The 19,634-nt window shown below is 36.9% G+C and overlaps 1 protein-coding gene across 2 annotated transcripts in view; it reads left to right on the top strand.

Annotated features, from left to right (window-relative positions):
- The window catches only part of STK31 (serine/threonine kinase 31), a 142,464-nt gene that overhangs the window by 49,960 nt on the left and 72,870 nt on the right, over positions 1–19,634 (top strand). For both annotated transcript variants that reach the window (XM_054559383.2, XM_009242947.4), the window contains exons 9-11: positions 5,638–5,753; positions 7,231–7,390; positions 15,339–15,461. In XM_054559383.2, the coding sequence (XP_054415358.1) occupies positions 5,638–5,753; positions 7,231–7,390; positions 15,339–15,461 (399 nt within the window). The remainder of the gene's footprint in view (positions 1–5,637; positions 5,754–7,230; positions 7,391–15,338; positions 15,462–19,634) is intronic.

Here is a 19,634-nt window from a genome sequence, read left to right as displayed (position 1 = left end):
AGTTATCTTTATATTTAAAGTAGGTTCTGGTAGACAGTGTGTATTTGAATCTTGCTTTTTCATCCATTCTGACAGTCCGTCTTTTAATTGGTGCATTTAGACCAGTGGTCCCCAACCTTTTTGGCACCAGGGACCAGTTTCATGGAAGACAATTTTTCCAGGAGGGAGATTGAGGGTTTTGGGATTAAACTGTTTCACCTCAGATCATCAGGCATTAATTAGATTCTCATAAGGAGCATGCAACCTAGATCCCTCATGTGTGCACTTCACAATAGGGTTTGCACTCCTATGACTGTAATGCCACTGCTGATATGACAGGTGGCGAAGCTCAGGCGGTAATGCTTGCTCACCTGCTACTCACCTCCTGCTGTGTGGCCCAGTTCTTACCAGGCCATGGACCCTACCAGTTCATGGCCTGGGGGAGGGGACCCGTGATGTAGACCGTTGACATTTAAAGTGATTATTGATGTGGCTGCGTTGGATTAAGATCTATCTGATGCTCTTGCTTGTTCTTTTGTCTTCCACTTTTTTCCTCTTTTTTTGTGCTTTAATTGAGTGTTTTATATGATTCTGTTTTTTCTTCTTTCTTAGCATGTCAGTTATACTTTTTTAAAAAATGTTTTTTAGTGGTTTCTCTAGAGTTTGCAGTATACATTTACAATTAATTCAGGCCTGCTTTCAAGTAACACTATATCACTTAATGGGTAGTGTGAGCATCTTATTATAAGAAAATAATCATAATTCCTCCCTCTTACTCCTTGTGTTGTTGATGTCTTTCATTTCACTTATATATAATTATATGTAAGCATATATATGTACATATAAACATATATAATCAAATACATTGTTGCTATTATTTTTTAAGAAACTGTTTTCTGTTAGATCAATTGAGAATAAGAAAAAAAGTTTTTATTTTGCCTTCACTTATTCCTGCTTTGATGCTCTTCCTTTTTTATGTGGAGACAAGTTTCTGACCTATATTATTTTTCTTCTCTTTAAAAACATATTTTAACATTTCTTTCAAGAAAGGTCTACCAATTGCATAGTCCCTCATTTTTTTTTTTTTCTCTAAGAAGGTCTTTTATTTCATCTTTGCTTTTCCAGGATGATTTAGGACACAGAGTTCTAGGTTGGTGCCTTTTTTTTGTTCAACTCTTTAAATATTTCACTCCATTCTCTACTTCCTTGCGTGCTTGCCAAAGAGATATTTTGTTCGTTTTCATTGCTATAAAGGAATATCTGAGACTGACTATAAAGAAAAGAGGTTTATATTGGCTCATGGTTTTGCAGGCTATATAGAAAGCAGGGTGCCAGCATCTGCTTCTGGTGAGGGCCTTAAGAAGCTTACAGTCATAGCTGAAGGCAAAGGGGAGCCAGCATATCTCGTGGGGAGAGAGGGAGAGAAGGGGTAGGTCCTAACCAAATCTCATGTGAACTGAGTGAGAACTCACCACCAAGAAGATGGTGCTAAGCCATTCATGAGGGATCTGCCCCATGAACCAGTACCTCCCACTTGGCCCCACTTCTAACACTGGAGATTACATTTAAACATGAGATTTGGAGGGGACAAACATCCAAAGTATATCAGATGTTGAATATAATTCTTACCTTTACTCCTCTATAGGTAAAGTGTTTTTTCCCCTCTGGCTTCTTTGAGGATTTTTTCTTTATCTTTGATTTTCTGCAGTTTGAAAATGATATGCATAGTTTTATTATTATTATTATTATTTGCGTTCATTCAGCTTAGTGGTCTTTGAGCTTCCTGGATCCATGTTTTGGTTTAGGAAAATTCTCAGTATTGTTTTAGGTATTTCTTTTCCTTTTGGCATTCTCATTACTCATATGTTACATGTTTTGTAGTTGTCCCACAATTCTTAGGTCTTCTGTTGTTTCTTTTGAGTCTGTTCTCATTGCTTCTCAGTTTTGGGGTTCCTATTAATATACCCTGAAGCTCAGAGATGCTTTTCTCAGCCACTTCCAGTCTACTAGGATGTCCATTGAAGGCATTTTTGATTTCCGTTACAGTGTTTTGATATCTAACATTTCTTTTTGGTTCGTTCTTAGGATTTCCATCTCTTTGCTTACATTGCCCATCTGTTGTTACTACATGCTATCTACTTTCTCCATTATAATGCGTAGCATATTAATCATAATTGTTTTAAATTCATTGATAATTCCAACATCCCTTCTACATCTGGTTCTGAATGTTTTCTTTCTTCAAACTGTAGTTTTTGCCCTAGAGTATGCCTTGTAATTTTTTTTTCTTTTTTTTTTTTTTTTCTGAGACAGGGTCTTGCCCTGTTGTCTAGTCTGGAATGCAGTGGCGTGATCTTGGCTCACTGCAACCTCCACCTCCTGGACTCAAGTGATCCTCCCACCTCAGCCTCCTGAGTAACTGGGACTACAGGTGTGCACCACCATGCCTGGCTAATGTTTGCATTTTTTTTTTTTTTTTTTTTGGTAGAGACCGTTTTGTCATGTTGCCCAGGCTGGTCTTGAACTCCCGGGCTCAAGCAGTTCACCCACCTCAGCCTCCCAAAGTGCTGGAATTACAGGCATTAGCCACTGTGTCTAGCTGTAATTTTTTCTTGATAACTGTATATGATATATCAGGTAAAAAAGCAATTGGTTTAAATATGTCTTTAATAATGTAATTGTAAGATGTATGGGGGAGTGATGTGTTGTATAGTCCTGTGATTAGGTCTCAGTCTTTTTGTGAGTCTATGCCTCTGGCCTTTGAATTCACAAGCATTTCTCATTTTTTTCCTCCCCCTTTAGGTGGGATAGGATGGCTAGAATAGGATGGAATTGAGTATTTACCTCCTCCCATGTGGAAGGATAGAGCTGGCTGGAGTTGGATATTTCCGTCCCCCAGGTCAGTTAGGCTTTGATGAAACCTCAGCAGGTTAGGCTCTGCTTAACTGGTTTCTTTTCAGGGTAGATCTTATTAAGAAGTACAGAGTGCTCTGGGATATTTCAAAATGGTTTGTTTTCCCCTCCCACTGCTGGAAGCATGAGGGGATTTTACTGCGATGATATGTATGATACTGTATTTACTGTGAGAACCTGATCTAGCTCCTGGAGGTAAAACTCACAAAAGCATGGGGGCCCCCATGACTGGATGCCCCTGGAGCTTTCAGCTGTCAGTCTTGCCCACACCTAGTTTCCAGCAGTTTGTCAGCAGTCCGGGTTTTCCGATCTAGGCACTGCTTCCTGTAGAAATTTCTGTTCCAGTATGTTGTGATTCTCTGTATCCCTGTCTGTCTGTTTAATTTTAGGAGTAGCAGTTTTCCCAGTGACCCTGCCTATCTCACCTTTTCTTACAGATCCGAGAAAAGTTGTTGATTTCCACTTTGTTCAGCTTTTTAATATGTGTTAGGATGGCGTAGTGACTTCCAGGCTCCTTACATGTGAAACCAAAACCTGAAGTCCCCATATTATTGTTTTAAATCTTTTGTTCTTTTGTAATATACTTTTAGAGATAAAGATTTCTTTCTAAGCATTGCTTTATTTACAAACCACAAATTTTGATAGTTTTGTTTATTATTTAGTGAAGCATATTTAAAACATTTCCTCGTGAATCCTAGTTTGAACCATGAACTACTTAGAAGCATGTTGCTTAATTTCCGCAAATTTGAAGATTTCCCCAATATACATTTTATTTTTTTCTTGGTACATAGTATTTGTATATGTTTACTGGTGTATATGTGATATTTTCTCATATGCCTAGAATGTGTAATGATCAAGTGTAGGTATTTAGGATATTGATCACCTCAAGGATTTATCATTTCTGTGTGTTGGGAACATTTCAAGACCTCTTCTAGCTATTTTGAAATATATAATACGTTGTTAACTATAGTCATCTGTTATCAAACATTAGAACTTATCCCTTCTATCTAACTGCATGTTTGTACTTATTAACCAAACTTTCTTTATTCTTCTATCCCTACCACATCCTTCCTAGCCTCTGGTATCTATCATTCCACTCTCTACCTCCATGAGATCAACTTTTTTTAGCTCCTACATATTAACAAGAATGTAAAATATTTTCTTTCTGTGCCTGGCTTATTTCACTTAATAGAATGACTTCCAGTTCCATCCATGTTGCTGGAAATGACAGGATTTCATTCTTTTTTTATGGCTGAATAGTATCCCATTGTATATATACTGCATTTTCTTGATCCATTGATGGACACTTAGGTTGATTCCATGTCTTTGATGTTGTGATAGTGCTGCAGTAAACTTAGGAGTGCATGTTAATTCCTTCCTTTTGGATAAATACTCAGTGGTTCCTGCAATATATTTTGTTACTGATTTCTAATTTAATTTTATTGGTATCAGAGAGCATACTCTGAATGGTTTCAGTCCTTTTAAATTTATTGACATTTGTTTCATTACCCAGCATATGGTCTGTCTGGAAATGTTTCATGCATTTTTATAAGTTATGTGTATCCTATAGTTGTTGGGTGAAGTGTTTTATAAATATTAGGCTGAGTTGGTTGATAGTGGACTTCAAGTCTTTTAGACCCTGACAGATTCTTTCTCTACTTGTTCAGTCAACTACTGAGAGAGAAGTACTGAAATCTAAATATTATTGTAGTTTTGTCTGTTTTATTCCCTTTTGTTCTATCAGATTTTGTGATTTTTTTTAAAAAAGTTGTTATGCAAATATACATTTAGAATTGTTGGATCTTTTTGATGAATTGACCCATTTATCTTTATGAAATGTCTCTCTTTATTGCTTAGAAGATACTCCCTGTGCCAAAGGGAGTTGCTTGACATTAATACAGGCATATTTGCATACAGTATTTTTATTCGAGGTTCCTAGAGCAGTCAAATCTGTAGTGACCCAAAGTTGAATGGTGGTTTCTAGGGGCTTGGGGGAGGGGGAGGGGAGATAGGGAGTAGTGTTTGATAGATAGAATTTTAATTAGGAAAGATGAAAAAGTTCTGGAGATGGATGGTGCTGATGATTACACAACAATATGAATGTACCTAATGCAACAGAACTATACATTTTAAAATGGTTAAAATGATACATTTTATGTTATGTATATTTTACTACAATTTAAAAAAAGACATAGCACCAAAAAAAGATGATGAATGAATAAATTCCAAAAAGCTGTGCCAAGAGTGATAATGTATAGTTTGTTTAGAATCATTAAAGCCTTCATTCTTTATTTAATTGAAGCAGTTAAAAATAAATATTAATTTGAAATAAAAATCAGCAGCTAGATTCTATTATATTTTATTCAAATTTGGAAACTTTTTTTTTTTTTTTTTTTTTGAGGCAGAGTCTGGCTTTGTTGCCCAGGCTGGAGTGCTGTGGCACAATCTCAGCTCGCTGCAACCTCTGCCTCCCTAACTCAAGCCATCCTCTCACCTTAGCCTCCTAAGTAGCTAAGACTACAGGCACGCACCACCACACCCATGTATTTTTTCGTAGAGATGGGGTTTTGCCACATTGTCCAGGCTGGTCTCAAACTTCTGAGCTCAAGCCATCTGTCCTCCTTGGCCTCCCAAAGTGTTGGAATTACAGGCATGAGCCACTGGGCCCAGCCAAAAATTATTTAAATTATAGCAGAAATACAGTTTCCTATTTGGGTCTCACTAGGATGTGCTTATTCTTTGTTTCAGCAAGAGAAGGCAGCTGCTGTGGATTTGACTAACCACTTAGAAAGCACTCTGAAGACCTGTATAGATACCAGAATGAAAAATCTGGCAGCTAAGATGGAAATACTGAAAGAAATGAGGTAGGTAAAACCATATTTTTCAGAAGGATATCTTAAACTAATTGTTAATCAATTGGTGCTTTGTTTAAATTGTGTGCTTGCCATTTTTGCTTTAAAATTTAACCTTTGTATTTTTATGACTTCAAAGAGAGAAAGATAGTTATTTCTGAGATGAATTTTATGCTGTTTTTGTCAGGTTTCTACTGTCACTGCTTGGAGCTATAGTGTTCTAAGGTCATAACTGAGACTGAAATTGAAAAAACAGCAACATAGCTTTTAAGTGATAGTTTGATGGGAAACTACCATATCCAGTTATTTTGCTTGGGGTTATTTTCAGGAGTACAGCATGTCCTTGAATAACATGTTTTCATTCAACATTATTTCATTATAACATTGAAGAAGAAAATCAGTTCCTAGCTGGAGCCACACTGTCTGTGTGGAGTTTGCACATTCTCTCCATATTTGGGTGGTTTTCTTGGAATACTGTGGTTTCCTCTCACATCCCACTTAGGTGAATCGGTGTGTCTGTATTGTCCCAGTATGAGTGAGTGTGGATGAGCATGAGTGTGCCCTGCAGTGCAATGGTGTCATGTCCAGCATTGGTTCCTACCTTAACGCTCTGAGCTGCTGAGATAGATGTGGCCACCTGCAATCCCTGGATTGGAATAAGCGGGTTGGAAAATGAATGAGTGAATGAGTATGTACAGATTATCATAAAATAAAAATTTGTAAAGTATGCAAGAATCATACAGATGCCTTTGCAATAAACGATGTGACATGAAAGCATTCAGTGAGCCCACTACGTTTGTTATTGTTTTTGAACCTGTGGTGGTAGGGGGCGCTTCTTAAAATTTTCGCTTTGCAAACATTTATTCCTTGATTTAACCCTGCTGTCACCCACTCATTCACCAAAGTTTGGGTAAATAATTATCTTTGTTGTTTTTATTGCTTTTTCTTAAATGTATGTATAGGACATGTATATTTTAGTGTTTAATATTAGAAATGTTTTGGGTCTTTATTTGGAAGTGCTGTTTTTGTGACTAAAAATATGCCATAGGAACTTAACTCTTGCTTAGATCAATTAGCCTATGATACAGTGGGTTTCTTATATGTCTTTTCTCTTAGACATTGTAAATTATCTGTAGACCAAAAATTGAAGGTTCATTTGGTACCATTTCAAATTCTGCAGACTTTCGAAGTTGCCTTTTTTATAGTTTCAAAAATTTTTAATTTTTTCATATTTTTTATGTCATGAAATTAGTATATCCACAGATGTTTTTTAATTAAAAGTTTATATTAAATTATGCATGTCTGCATAAAAATATGTGGACTGAAAAAAATAAGTTATACATGATTTTATATAAAGTTTTAAAAGGTACCCCTTCAAAGCCAGTGCTGTAAACAATAACTTTTAGACCATTACTATTAAAGTGTAACTTTTTCTCACACCAGCTTTCTAATTTATTGATCTTTTTCTTTTTGATATTTTTAAAAATAGGCATGTCGGCATCAGTGTCCGTTTTGGAAAAGACCTTTCAGATGCTATACAAGTGTTGGATGAAGGGTGCTTTACTACTCCAGCTTCTTTGAATGGATTAGAGATAATATGGGCAGAATACAATCTGGCTCAGGAGAATATTAAAACTTGTGAATATGTGGTGAGTTGAGAATTTTTCTCTATTGTGGTTTTTATCTGTTGAACATAAGGAAATGTTTTTTTTTAAATTTCTTCTAAAAAAAAATAACGGGATACATGTGCAGAATGTGCAGATTTGTTACATAGGTATACATGTGCTGTGGTGGTTTGCTGCACCTGTCCTCTAAATTCCCTCCCATCACCCCCCATTTCCTAACAAGCCCTGATGTGTATTGTTTCCCTCTCTGTGTCTATGTGTTCTCAGTGTTCAACTCCCACTTATGAGTGAGAACATGCAGTGTTTGGTTTTCTATACCTGTGTTAGTTTGCCGAAGATGATGGCTTCCAGCTTCATCCATTTGGCTGCAAAGGACATAAACTCATTCCTTTTTATGGCTGCACAGTATTCCATGGTGTATATGTACCGCATTTTCTTTATCTAGTCTATCATTGATGGGCATTTGGGTTGGTTCCAAGTCTTTGCTATTGTGAGCAGTGCTGCAGTAAACATACATGTGCATGTGTCTTTATAGTAGAATGATTTATATTCCTCTGGGTATATACCCAGTAATGGGATTGCTGGGTCAAATGGTATTTCTGGTTCTAGATCCTTGAGTAATTGCCATATCGTCTTCCACAATGGTTGAACTAATTTACGTTCCCACCAACAGTGTGAAAGTGTTCCTGTTTCTCCACATCCTTTCCAGCATCTATCGTTTCCTGACTTTAATGATCGTCATTCTAACTGGTATGAGATGGTATCTTCTTGTGGTTTTGATTTGCATTTCTCTGATGATTAGTGATGTTGAGCTTTTTTTCATATGTTTGTTGGCCGCATAAATGTCTTCTTTTGAGAAGTGCCTGTTCATATCCCATATCCTTTGCCCACTTTTTGATGGGGTTGTCTTTTTCCTGTAAATATGTTTAAGTTCTTTGTAGATTCTGGATATTAGATCTTTGTCAGATGGGTAGATTGCAAAAATTTTCTCCTGTTCAGGAGAACAGGTTGCCTGTTCACTCTGATGATAGTTTCTTTTGTTGTGCAGAAGCTCTTTAGTTTAATTAGATCCCATTTGTCAATTTTGACTTTTGTTGCATTTGCTTTTGTTGTTTTTGTCATGAAGTCTTTGCCCATGCCTATGTCCTGAATGCTATTGCCTAGGTTTTCTGCTAGGGTTTTTATAGTTTTAGGTTTTACATTTAAGTCTTTAATCCATCTAGAGTTAATTTTTGTGTAAAATGTAAGGAAGGGGTTCAGTTTCAGTTTTCTGCATATGTCTAGTTTTCCCAGCACCATTTACTGAATAGGAGATGTTTTCCCAATTGCTTGTTTTTGTCAGGTTTGTCGAAGATCAGATGGTTTTAGATGTGTGATGTTATTTCTGAGGTTTCCGTTCTGCTCCATTGGTCTATATGTCTGTTTTGGTACCAGTAACATGCTGTTTTGGTTACTGTAGCCTTGTAGTATAGTTTGAAGTCAGGTAGCGTCATGCCTCCAGCATTGTTCCTTTTGCTTAGGATTATCTTGGCTATATGGGGTCTTCTTTGATTCCATATGAAATTTAAAATAGTTTTTTCTAATTCTGTGAAGAATGTCAGTGGTAGCTTGATGGGAATAGCATTGATTCTATAAATTTTTTTGGCCAGTATGGCCATTTTCATGATATTGAGTCTTCCTATCCATGAGGATGGAATATTTTTCCATTTGTTTGTGTCCTCTCTTATTTCCTTGAGCAGTGGTTTGTAGTTCTTCTTGAAGAGGTCCTTCACATCCCTTATTAGCTGTATTCCTAGGTATTTTATTCTCTTTGTAGCAGTTGTGAATGGGAGTTCATTCATGATTTGGCTCTTTGCTTGCCTCTTGTTGGTGTGTAGGAACGCTTGTGATTTTTGCACATTTATTTTGTATCCTGAGACTTTGCTGCAGTTGCCTATCAGTTCAAGACGTTTTTGGGCTGAGACGATGGGGTTTTCTAAATATAAAATCATTTCATCTGCAAACAGACAACTTGTCTTCCTCTCTTCCTATTTGAATACCCTTTATTTCTTTCTCTTGCCTGATTGCCCTGTCAAGAACTTCGAATACTATGGTGAATAGGAGTGGTGAGAGAGGGAATCCTTGTCTTGTACCGGTTTTCAAAGGGAATGCATCCAGCTTTTGCCCATTCAATTTGAGGCTGTGGGTTTGTCATAAATAACTGTCACTATTTTGAGATATGTTCTGGCAGTACTTAGTTTACTGAGAGTTTTTAACATGAAGGCATGTTGAATTTTATCAAAGCCCTTTCTGCATCTATTGAGATAGTCATGTGGTTTTTGTCATTGGTTCTGTTTATGTGATGGATTACGTTTATTGATTTGCATATGTTGAACCAGCCTTGTGTTCCAGGGATGAAGTGGACTTGATCGTGGTGGATAAGTTTTTTGATGTGCTGCAGGATTCGGTTTGTCAGTATTTTATTGAGGATTTTCGCATCGATGTTCATCAGGGATGTTGACCTGAAGTTTTCTTTTTTTGTTGTGTCTTTTCCCGGTTTGGGTATCAGGATAATGCTGGCTTCATAAAATGAGTTAGGGAGGAGTCCGTCCTTTTCAATTGTTGGGAATACTTTCAAAAGGAATGGTGTCAGCTGTTCTTTGTATTTCTGGTAGAATTCAGCTGTGAATCTGTCTGGTCCTGGGTTTTTTTTGGTCGGTAGGCTGTTAATTACTACCTCAATTTCAGAGTTTTTGTTATTGGTCTATTCAGGGATTCAACTTCTTCCAGAAGGGGTGGCCTGCCCCTGCACACCTGTGGACGTTTCTCGTCAGGTGGAACAAGAGACTTGAGAAAAGAAAGAGACACAGAGACAAAGTATAGAGAAAGAAAAGTGGGCCCAGGGGACCGGCGCTCAGCATATGGAGGACCCGCGCCGGCAAAGGTCTCTGAGTTCCCTCAGTATTTATTGATCATTATCTCTACCATCTCGGAGAGGGGGATGTGGCAGGACAATAGGGTAATAGTGGGGAGAGAGTCAGCAGGAAAACATGTGAACAAATGTCTCTGTGTCATAAACAAGGTTAGAAAATGTGCTGTGCTTTGATGTGCACATACATAAACATATCTGGTGCATTAAAGAGTAGTATTGCCTTCAGCATGTCTCACCTCCAGCCTTAAGGTGGTTTTCTCCTGTCTCAGTAGATGGAGCATACAATCGGGTTTTACACCGAGACATTCCGTTGCCCAGGGACGAGCAGGAGACAGATGCCTTCCTCTTATCTCAACCGCAAAGAGGCCTTCCTCTTCTACTAATCCTCCTCAGCACAGACCCTTTATGGGTGTCGGGCTGGGGGACGGTCAGGTCTTTGCCTTCCCACGAGGCCATATTTCAGACTATCACATGGGGAGAAACCTTGGACAAGACCTGGCTTTCCTAGGCAGAGGTCCCTGCGGCCTTCCGCAGTGTTTTGTGTCCGTGGGTACTTGAGATTAGGGAGTGGTGATGATTTTTAACAAGCATACTGCCTTCAAGCATTTGTTTAACAAAGCACATCCTGCATAGCCCTAAATCCATTAAACCTTGGACACAGCACATGTCTTAGGGAGCACAGGGTTGGGGGTAGGGTTACAGATTAACAGCATCTCAAGGCAGAAGAATTTTTCTTAACAAAGAACAAAATGGAGTCTCTTACGTCTACTTCTTTCTACATTGACACAGTAACAGTCTGATCTCTCTTTCTTTTCCCCACACTCCCTGGTTTAGTCTTGGTAGGGTGTAGGCATCCAAGAGTTTATTCATTTCTTCTAGATTTTCTAGTTTATTTGTGTAGAGGTGTTTATAGTATTCTGTGATGGTAGTTGGTATTTTTGTGGGGTCAGTGGTGACACCCCTTTAACATTTTTTGTTGAGTCTATTTGATTCTTCTCTTTCTTCTTCTTTATTAGTCTAGCTAGTGGTCTATTTTGTTACTTTTTTTTTTAAAAAAACCAGACCCTAGATTCATTGATTTTTTTGGAGTGTTTTTTTTTGTGTGTGTGTGTGTCTCTGTCTCCTTCAATTCTTCTCTGATCTTATTTCTTGTCTTCTGCTAGCTTTTGGGTTCGTTTGCTCTTGCCTTTCTAGTTCTTTTAATTGTGATGTTAAGGTGTTGATTTGAGATCTTTCTGGCTTTCTGATGTGGGCATTTAGTGCTATAAATTCCTCTCTTAACACTATCTGTGTCCTAGAGATTCTGGTACATTGTCTCTTTGTTCTCATTGGTTTCAAAGCACTTCTTGATTTCTGCCTTAATTTCATTATTTACTCTGGAGCCATTCAGGAGCAAGTTGTTCAATTTACATGAAATTGTGTGGTTTTGAGTGAGCAATACTAACCTTAAATGTAAATGGGCTAAATGCCCCAATTAAAAGACACAGACTGGCAAATTAGCTAAGTGGTGTCAAGACTCATCTGTGTGCTGTATTCAGGAGACCCATCTTCTGCACAAAAACACATACAGGCTCAAAATAAAGGGGTGGAGGGAAATTTACCAAGCAAATAGAAAGCAAAAGAAAGCAGGGGTTGCAGTCCTAGTCTCTGACAAAACAGACTTTAAATCAACAAAGATAAAAAAAGACAAAGAAAGGTATTACATAATGGTAAAGGAAACAGTTCAACAAGAAGAGGTGACTATTCTGAATATGTATGCACCCACGGAGCACCCAGATTCATAAAACAAGTTCTTAGAGACCTACAAAGAGACTTAGATTCCCACACAATAATAATGGGAGACTTTAACACCCCACTATCAGTATTAGATCAACGAGACAGAAAATTAACAAGGATATTCAGGACTTGAACTTAGCTCTCTATCAAGTGGACCTGGTAGATGTCTGCAGAACTGTCTACCCCAAATCAACTGAATATACATTCCTCTCAGTGCCACGTGGTACTTATTCTAAAATTGACCACATAATTGGAAGTAAAACACTCTTCAGCAAATGCAAAATAACTGAAATCGTAACAAACAGTCTCTCAGATCACGGTGTAATAAATTAGAACTCAGGAAATGTTATCTTTCTAGAAAGAAAAGGAACTGGAGATATTGTAATGATAGTTGGTGTAAAATCTTTAACTTTTATAGTATCTTCATATTAATAATTTCCTTCATTTATAGCCTTGTAAGAAAGGTGTAATAGACAACTGGTGACTGTGGATAAGGGGTAACAAAATCTTTTCCCCTTTTGCATGAAAACTTTACCTTTGGTTAACTCCCTCTCTTTGTTCCCTTCATAATATGATAAAATATTTCAACTGTGTTACCAGGCAACATTATTTATGGTAAATATAACTTATGATTGTCAAATTGCATCTGTACTGGGAGGAACTACAAACTACAAATACTTGATGTTGACTCTTGTAACTAAACATGCCCCTTGAGAGACCCTGGAAGCTATACCTATGGAGTTGTTATAAGAGATATTGGCTTTTGAGGGACATTAGGCTTGTAAACCAGAGTGGCTTTCATACATGCTAATGTGGATCTTTTCTGGTCTGAGTGGTGTGTTTTATGCATATAAGACTCTGCCTTACTATTAATTAGTGTCTGAGTCACCTACTGTTGGGAGGTAGTTGTTTGTGTGTGTGAGTAGGGGTATGAAAATGAAATATTTCACATAAATTCTTTATTAGCTTAGGTACAAGTATATTTATTTCCTGTTGCAGTTTTCTTTAATTTATTGTATTGGGCTGAACAGAACTTCCTGTTTTTCTTGTAAACCATTCCCTACAACCACCATAACTTTCCCTAGCACCTGTGAGCTCTATACTTGTTGTGTTTGGACTTGTTCCATCTTAAATATTTGTGGTTTCTGCCTCTGTGGATTGTACCCTGTAAATCTTACTCCCTAATCATACCTAGGTTGATCAGTTGGCAGCCTGACTGGCTCTGAATGAGAAGTATGAGCAGGATAACTAGGCTTTTGAAAATGCCAGGAATGTTTAGTTTGGAGAAGGGATTTGATTTTGGTTATTTTACATATTAGATTTTAACTGATCACTTCTGATTATGGGAGAAAGAAGATGACAGCAGAATTAATAATTTTTTAATTTCTATGAAACACAGGCAGTGTGTTTATAAACATTTTCTTACATTAACTTTTAAAATGGGCGTATTTGCTCCCATTTTATAAGTGAGGAAACAGGCTTACAAGGGTAAGGAAATTGTTCAAGATTACCTAGTTGTAATTTTTTAAAATTAAAAAATTACTCTTTTTTTTGAGGTATGGTCTCACTCTGTCATCCAGGCTGGAGTGCAGTGGCACGATCCCAGCTCACTGCAGCCTCAACCTCCAGGGCACAAGAGATTCTCCACTTCAGCTTCCCAAGTAGCTAGGACTACAGGCGTGCACTACCAACCATGCCTGGCTAATTTTTTTGTACTTTTTGTAGTGACGGGATTTTACCATGTTGTCTAGACAGGTTTTGAACTCCTTGGCTCAAGTAATTCTCCTGCCTCGGCCTCCCAAAGTCCTGGGATTGCAAGTGTTAGCCACCATGCCCGGACCCTAGTTCTAAATGTTAATATGGAACTTGAACCCAGACATGTCTGACAGCAAAGCCTATTCTTTTTCCATTTAAACCACACTATTGATATTAAAATACTTCTTAATGTATTTTCATATAAGATGAAAAGATGAAAAAAAACCTGCCTTATTTGTTTTTGTGGTTTGAGCATAGTGAAAGTATTCAGGATGGAGCTTTAGCACTTAGTATCCTATGAGTACAGATGTGACTTTTTTTGAAAGCAGAATTTTTTTTTTCTACTACTGCGTTTCCGGACTTAAAGTTTACTTGATAGATGGAAGGGTAGATTATTGGCTAAATATACAATCATAATAGCCACTCAAATGAAATCATCATATTATTTCCCTTATTGTACTGATTTTGGCTTAGAATTGTTAACTTTTATTCAAGTATTTTGCATAGTTCTTTAACTTGATTGCCATGTGGACATGTGTTTTTTTTTTTTGAGACGGAGTCTTGCTCTGTCGCCCAGGCTGGAGTGCGGTGGTGTGATCTTGGCTCACTGCAAGCTCTGCCTTCCGGGTTCACACTGTTCTGCTGCCTCAGCCTCCTGAGTAGCTGGGACTATAGGCGCCTGCCACTGTGCCCAGCTAATTTTTTGTATTTTTAGTAGCGATGGGGTTTCACCGTGGTCTCGATCTCCTGACCTCATGATCCTCCTGCCTCGGCCTCCCAAAGTGCTGGGATTACAGGCGTGAGCCACTGCACCCAGGTGTTTTTTTTTTTTTTTTAATGATGAAAACAATAGGCTTTACTTGAGGTCTTTTCTTTTTTATTTATAGTTTTAAAATAGCCTGGTTGAGCTTATGCAAGAAAAAATATCCTAAAATTCAGGCTTTTAAGTGTATGTGCCAGACACTGTTATAGGTAATAGAGATAAAAATTTTTAAAAGACATCATCCTTTCTTTCTTTCTTGGATACAGGATGGATATATTAATATATAGTTTTAATACAGTATGGTAAGTGCTATAATAAAATGCATAGAGTTCTTGGATATCTTTCACATATGTATTTCCAAACACAGCCTGTTGGACAAATTGGAGGATTTATCCTGGTGTTTAAGTGTATCTTGAAGGATGAGTAGCTGAAGGAGTTGAGAATGGGATGGGAATAGAAAAGAGGCCATATATAATTAGTAGGAACTTATATAATTTTCTGTAAGAAAAACAAAAATTTCATTGTTGCAGAAGTAATGGGAAAAATAAAAATTAGCAGATCAGAGTTGTTGAACTTAAATGTTTTATTTTTAATTAAGAGAAAGGAAGTTTTTTTGTCATTATGTTGATCTAAGGAGAGAAATGTCCTAAATGCTATTACGTTTGGAGAATATAAAGTTAATTTTGGAGATCACTTTTTTTCATACAGGTCATATGCAGAAAAGACCTGATGTATTAATGATAGTTATTCTTTTTTTCTTCCTCCAGAATGAAGGGAATATTTTGATTGCCCAAAGAAATGAAATGCAGCAGAAGCTGTACATGTCAGTAGAAGATTTTATTCTGGAAGTTGATGAGTCATCTCTTAATAAACGCTTAAAAACGTTGCAGGTTGGAATTAAAAATATATTAAATATACGTTAAATTTGTAAGTTTATTTAAGAAGTGAAATTAGCATTTACCTTAAGACTTTAGATTGTTCTGTGATGGTTGCAAAAGTTTTTCTTGTTTCCTGAATTCTGATTTCTTTTTAATGGGATTAAAAGTTTATATTAATATATTTTGTGGCTATGTTTATATGCATATCTATCTTGCAAACAAGGTAAAATGGCTAGGGACTCCAGTATTCACTGGGGAAATTAATGGAGACAGGAGCAGTAGCAGGTATGTGGGTCCCTATCGTCCATTGCATGCTAGCAGAAAATGTAGTAGGACCACATGTTACAGGGAGAAGGGATCAACTCTGATCCATAAATTAGAGGGTTTTTAGGCTCCATGACCAGGGAAGTTTCTCCCTGATGTGATCAGAGGCTAGAGTACTGTAGTACATATAGCTATATGATATGGTGGAATCTTGTCTTCAGCTCTGTCTTGCCAGCTCAGGAATGACTTTAATTTGGGGTGAATGAACATGACAGTGTTAATTTCATCTAATAATAATGTTTCTCTCTACTTATTCAGATCTTTTTTGTCCTTTAATATTGTTTAAAATTTTTCTCTATAAGTCCTCATGCTTTTTTCTTCATTTAACTTTTATTTATTTATGCTTTTGATTGCTTTTATGAATATTATCTTTTCATTTCCTATTTTTGATTGAATAGAGGAATACTGTTCATTTTTATGTACTGGTGTTTCTCTGATAACTCTGCTGATCTCTCTTTTAGTTCTCATTTGTCTGTTGATACTCTGTGCTTTCTGTGTTTTCAAATGTTTTCATTTGAAATGTTTTCATTTGAAATGTTTTCATTTCATTTTCATATGTTTTCATTTGAAAACAATAACTCTTTAATCTTTTCTCTTCTAGTCCTTTTACTTTTTATGTATCTTTGAATTTTTACTGCTTTGGTCAGTTACTCTAGTACTAAGCTGACCAGTAGCTAATATCGATCTTGTTGTGGACTGCAGGGAATAAGCTTGCTAGAAATTTGGAGAAGAAGATATTCAGGGACATCTGGGCATTGTTTCTTTCTGTCCTGCTGGATGAAGATGTAGTTTTGATGATGTTCCACATGGCTTAAGAACCATTGGAGCCCTGGTTTGAAATATTTTCTTAAATGGAATTGCATAAATAATATAAGTTCTTCCAGAATGTTGAAGTAAGCCTTGCATATAAAAGGGCAGTAATATAGTAAGTATTTAGCTTTCCACAATGCAACTTCTACTTTATCCCTTAAAGGTTTATTTCTTCTCACTGTTAGTAAATGTAGGTTAAGGTTCTGTAATTAAGATCATCTTTAAACCTCTTTTCTTTTAAAAGTTCAATGCTAGAAGACTTTTTGCCTTATCTGGCTTGTCTCCACTTCTAGTATTCCCTCAGGTCACCAAAATATTCTTTAAACTTCTCTTTATTTTGCTGAGAAATAGTTTATATTTTTCAAGTAGCCAAGAAAGATACTTCTGTAATGAAGGTCAAATAAATTTTAAAGTTCTTGATTTCTGATTTCCTCAGCATTTTATTTAGACTTCTTTTGTGGCGTACAATACATGGTTGATTTTTTGTGACTGGTCTTAAGTTCAAAAAGAAATTGTATTCTCGGTTTTCTTGGTGTACAGTTTTAGATATATCTAAAACTTGCTTAGGTTTTGGTTGGTTCAGTATATCAGTCTTTGAGATATTTTTGTTACATATATCTGAAATAGATAGGTTTGTCCCTATTTGTCCCTATTGTTCTTTTGGTTCTTGTTCAAAGTATTTCAGTGCCACATTGTTGGGTGTTAAGGTATTCATGATTGTAATGTATTTAAAAATGTGTATCCCCCCCATGACACATGTTTACCTATGTAACAGACCTTCACATGTACCTCCAAACCTAAACTAAAAGTCAAAAATAATAAAAATGTTTTCTTTTTAACTACTATGTAATCTTATTTTTTCACTTAGATTTTAAAAAATAAAATAAAAATTTTTTTTGTTTGCCTTTTAAGTTCCTATCCCACCTTTCTTTTTGGTTAACACTGTAACATCTTTTCTTTTTTTCTATTTTTATTTTATTTATTTTTATTTTTCTTGAGATGGAGTCTCGTTCTGTCGCCTAGGCTGGAGTGCAGTGGCCGATCTCAGCTCACTGCAACCTCTGCCTCCCGGGTTCAAGTGATTCTCCTGCCTCAGCCTCCCGAGTAGCTGGGATTACAGGCACACACCACCATGCCTGTCTAATTTTTTGTATTTTAGTAGAGATGGGTTTCACGATGTTGCCCAGGGTGGGCTCGAACTCCTGAGCTCAGGCAGTCTACCCACCTTGGCCTCCAAAGTGCTAGAATTACAGGTGTGAGCCACCGCACCTGGCTTCTCCCTTTATTTTTAACCTTTTGTATTCACGTTTTGAAATGCCCTCTTGATAACACACTAATGGATTTAATTTTTGAAAGCACCCAACGTATATCTTTTTTGTTGGTAACAATTTACATATTTATAATTACTGTTTTATTAAAACTTGTTTCTGTTTATCATGGTTTCTTTTTCTCTCCTTTTCTAACTTACACCTCTAATACTTTTTTTTTTTTTTTTTTTGAGATGGAGTCTCACTCTGTTGCCCAGGCTGGAGTACAGTGGCACAGTCTTGGCTCACTGCAACTTCTGCCTCCTGGGTTCAAGTGATTCTCCTTCCTCAGCCTCATGAGTGGCTAGGATTACAGGCAGGCCTGGCTAATTTTTGTGTTTTTAATAGAGATGGGGTTTCATCATGTTGGCCAGGCTAGTCTTGAACTCCTGGCCTCAAGTCATCCACCTGCCTTAGCCTCCCAAAGTGTTGGGATTACAGGCGTGAGCCACTGTGCCCGGCCACTCTTCTAATACTTTAGAACATTCTTATCTGCCTTTGGTGTCTTTCCTCTCTTTCTCCACCTCCTTCCCCAAACCAACCAGTGAACCAACCACAATTGTCTAGGATTTTAGTCACAGGTTATTATAGATATTGTGTGTGATAGCTCAGTTAAATAGACTTTAGAGTTATTTTTCCATTCTTATTTCGTAAGTCATTATCTCTTGGCTCTTTCTGTATATTGGAATATTTTCTCTAAGAGTGCTTTCAAAGAAATCTTTGTGTATTTGATTTTGCGAGTTATTTGATATTTTAGGATATCTCATTTCAATCTCAAATACAAATAGTCGTTTAGCTGACTATAAAATAGCAAGTTCAAAGGCCATGTTTCCTTTACACCTTTGACAATAATAATCTATTGTATCTTTCTATAATTTTATTTCTTTCTTTATTTGAGAGAGAGTCTTGCTCTTTCACCCAGGCGGGAGTGCAGTGGTGCCATCTCAGCCCACTGCAACCTCTGGCTCCTGGGTTCAAGCAATTCTCATGCCTCAACCTCCCGAGTAGCTGGGACTACAGGCATGCACCACTGTGCCCGGCTAATTTTAGTAGAGATGGGGTTTCAGCATGTTGGCCGGGCTGGTCTCGAACTTCTGACCTCGAGTGATCCACCTGCCTTGGCCTCCCAAAGTGCTGGGATTACAGGCGTGAGCCAAAGTGCCCAGCCTTATTTCCATAATTGTTGATATCAGTCTAATCTTTGTTCTTCTGTGATCTTTTTTCCCTCTGGAAGTTTTAAAATTTTCTCTTGACTTTGTTCTTAAGTTGCATCAGAACATGTTTATGTTTTGACTGAATCTGAGCCAGTTCAGTCTGAGGTTTTATATATTTCTTTAATTGTAGGTAATACTTGATAATTATTTCTTGAGATACTTCCCTCCCCCATTAAATTTTTCTCTTATTCTGAGACTTCTGTTAGATAGATATTTAAACTTCTATTTCTGTTATCTACATATTTTAATGGCTAATCTATTGTTTAAAATCTTTTTATCTTATGTAGGAGGTGGGTTAAACTAAATAAATAAATAAAATCTTTTTATCTTGTTGGTGTCTTTTTGGTGGGATCCTTGGCTTAACCGTGTAGTTAATAAATTAATCCTCTAGCTGTGTCCCTTCTGCCATTTAGCCAATCCATTGTGTTTTGTATGTCAAAGATTCTTTCTTTTATATTTAATATCTTCAGTTGGTTATTTTTTATAAGTACTTGGCTTTGTGTTTCCAATATTCTTTCTTTTATTGAGAA

This window comes from Pongo abelii, chromosome 6 (genome assembly GCF_028885655.2).
Source record: "Pongo abelii isolate AG06213 chromosome 6, NHGRI_mPonAbe1-v2.0_pri, whole genome shotgun sequence".
NCBI lineage: Eukaryota > Metazoa > Chordata > Mammalia > Primates > Hominidae > Pongo > Pongo abelii.
Note: the sequence above shows the minus strand (reverse complement) of the source record. Positions and strands in the feature narration are given on the sequence as shown.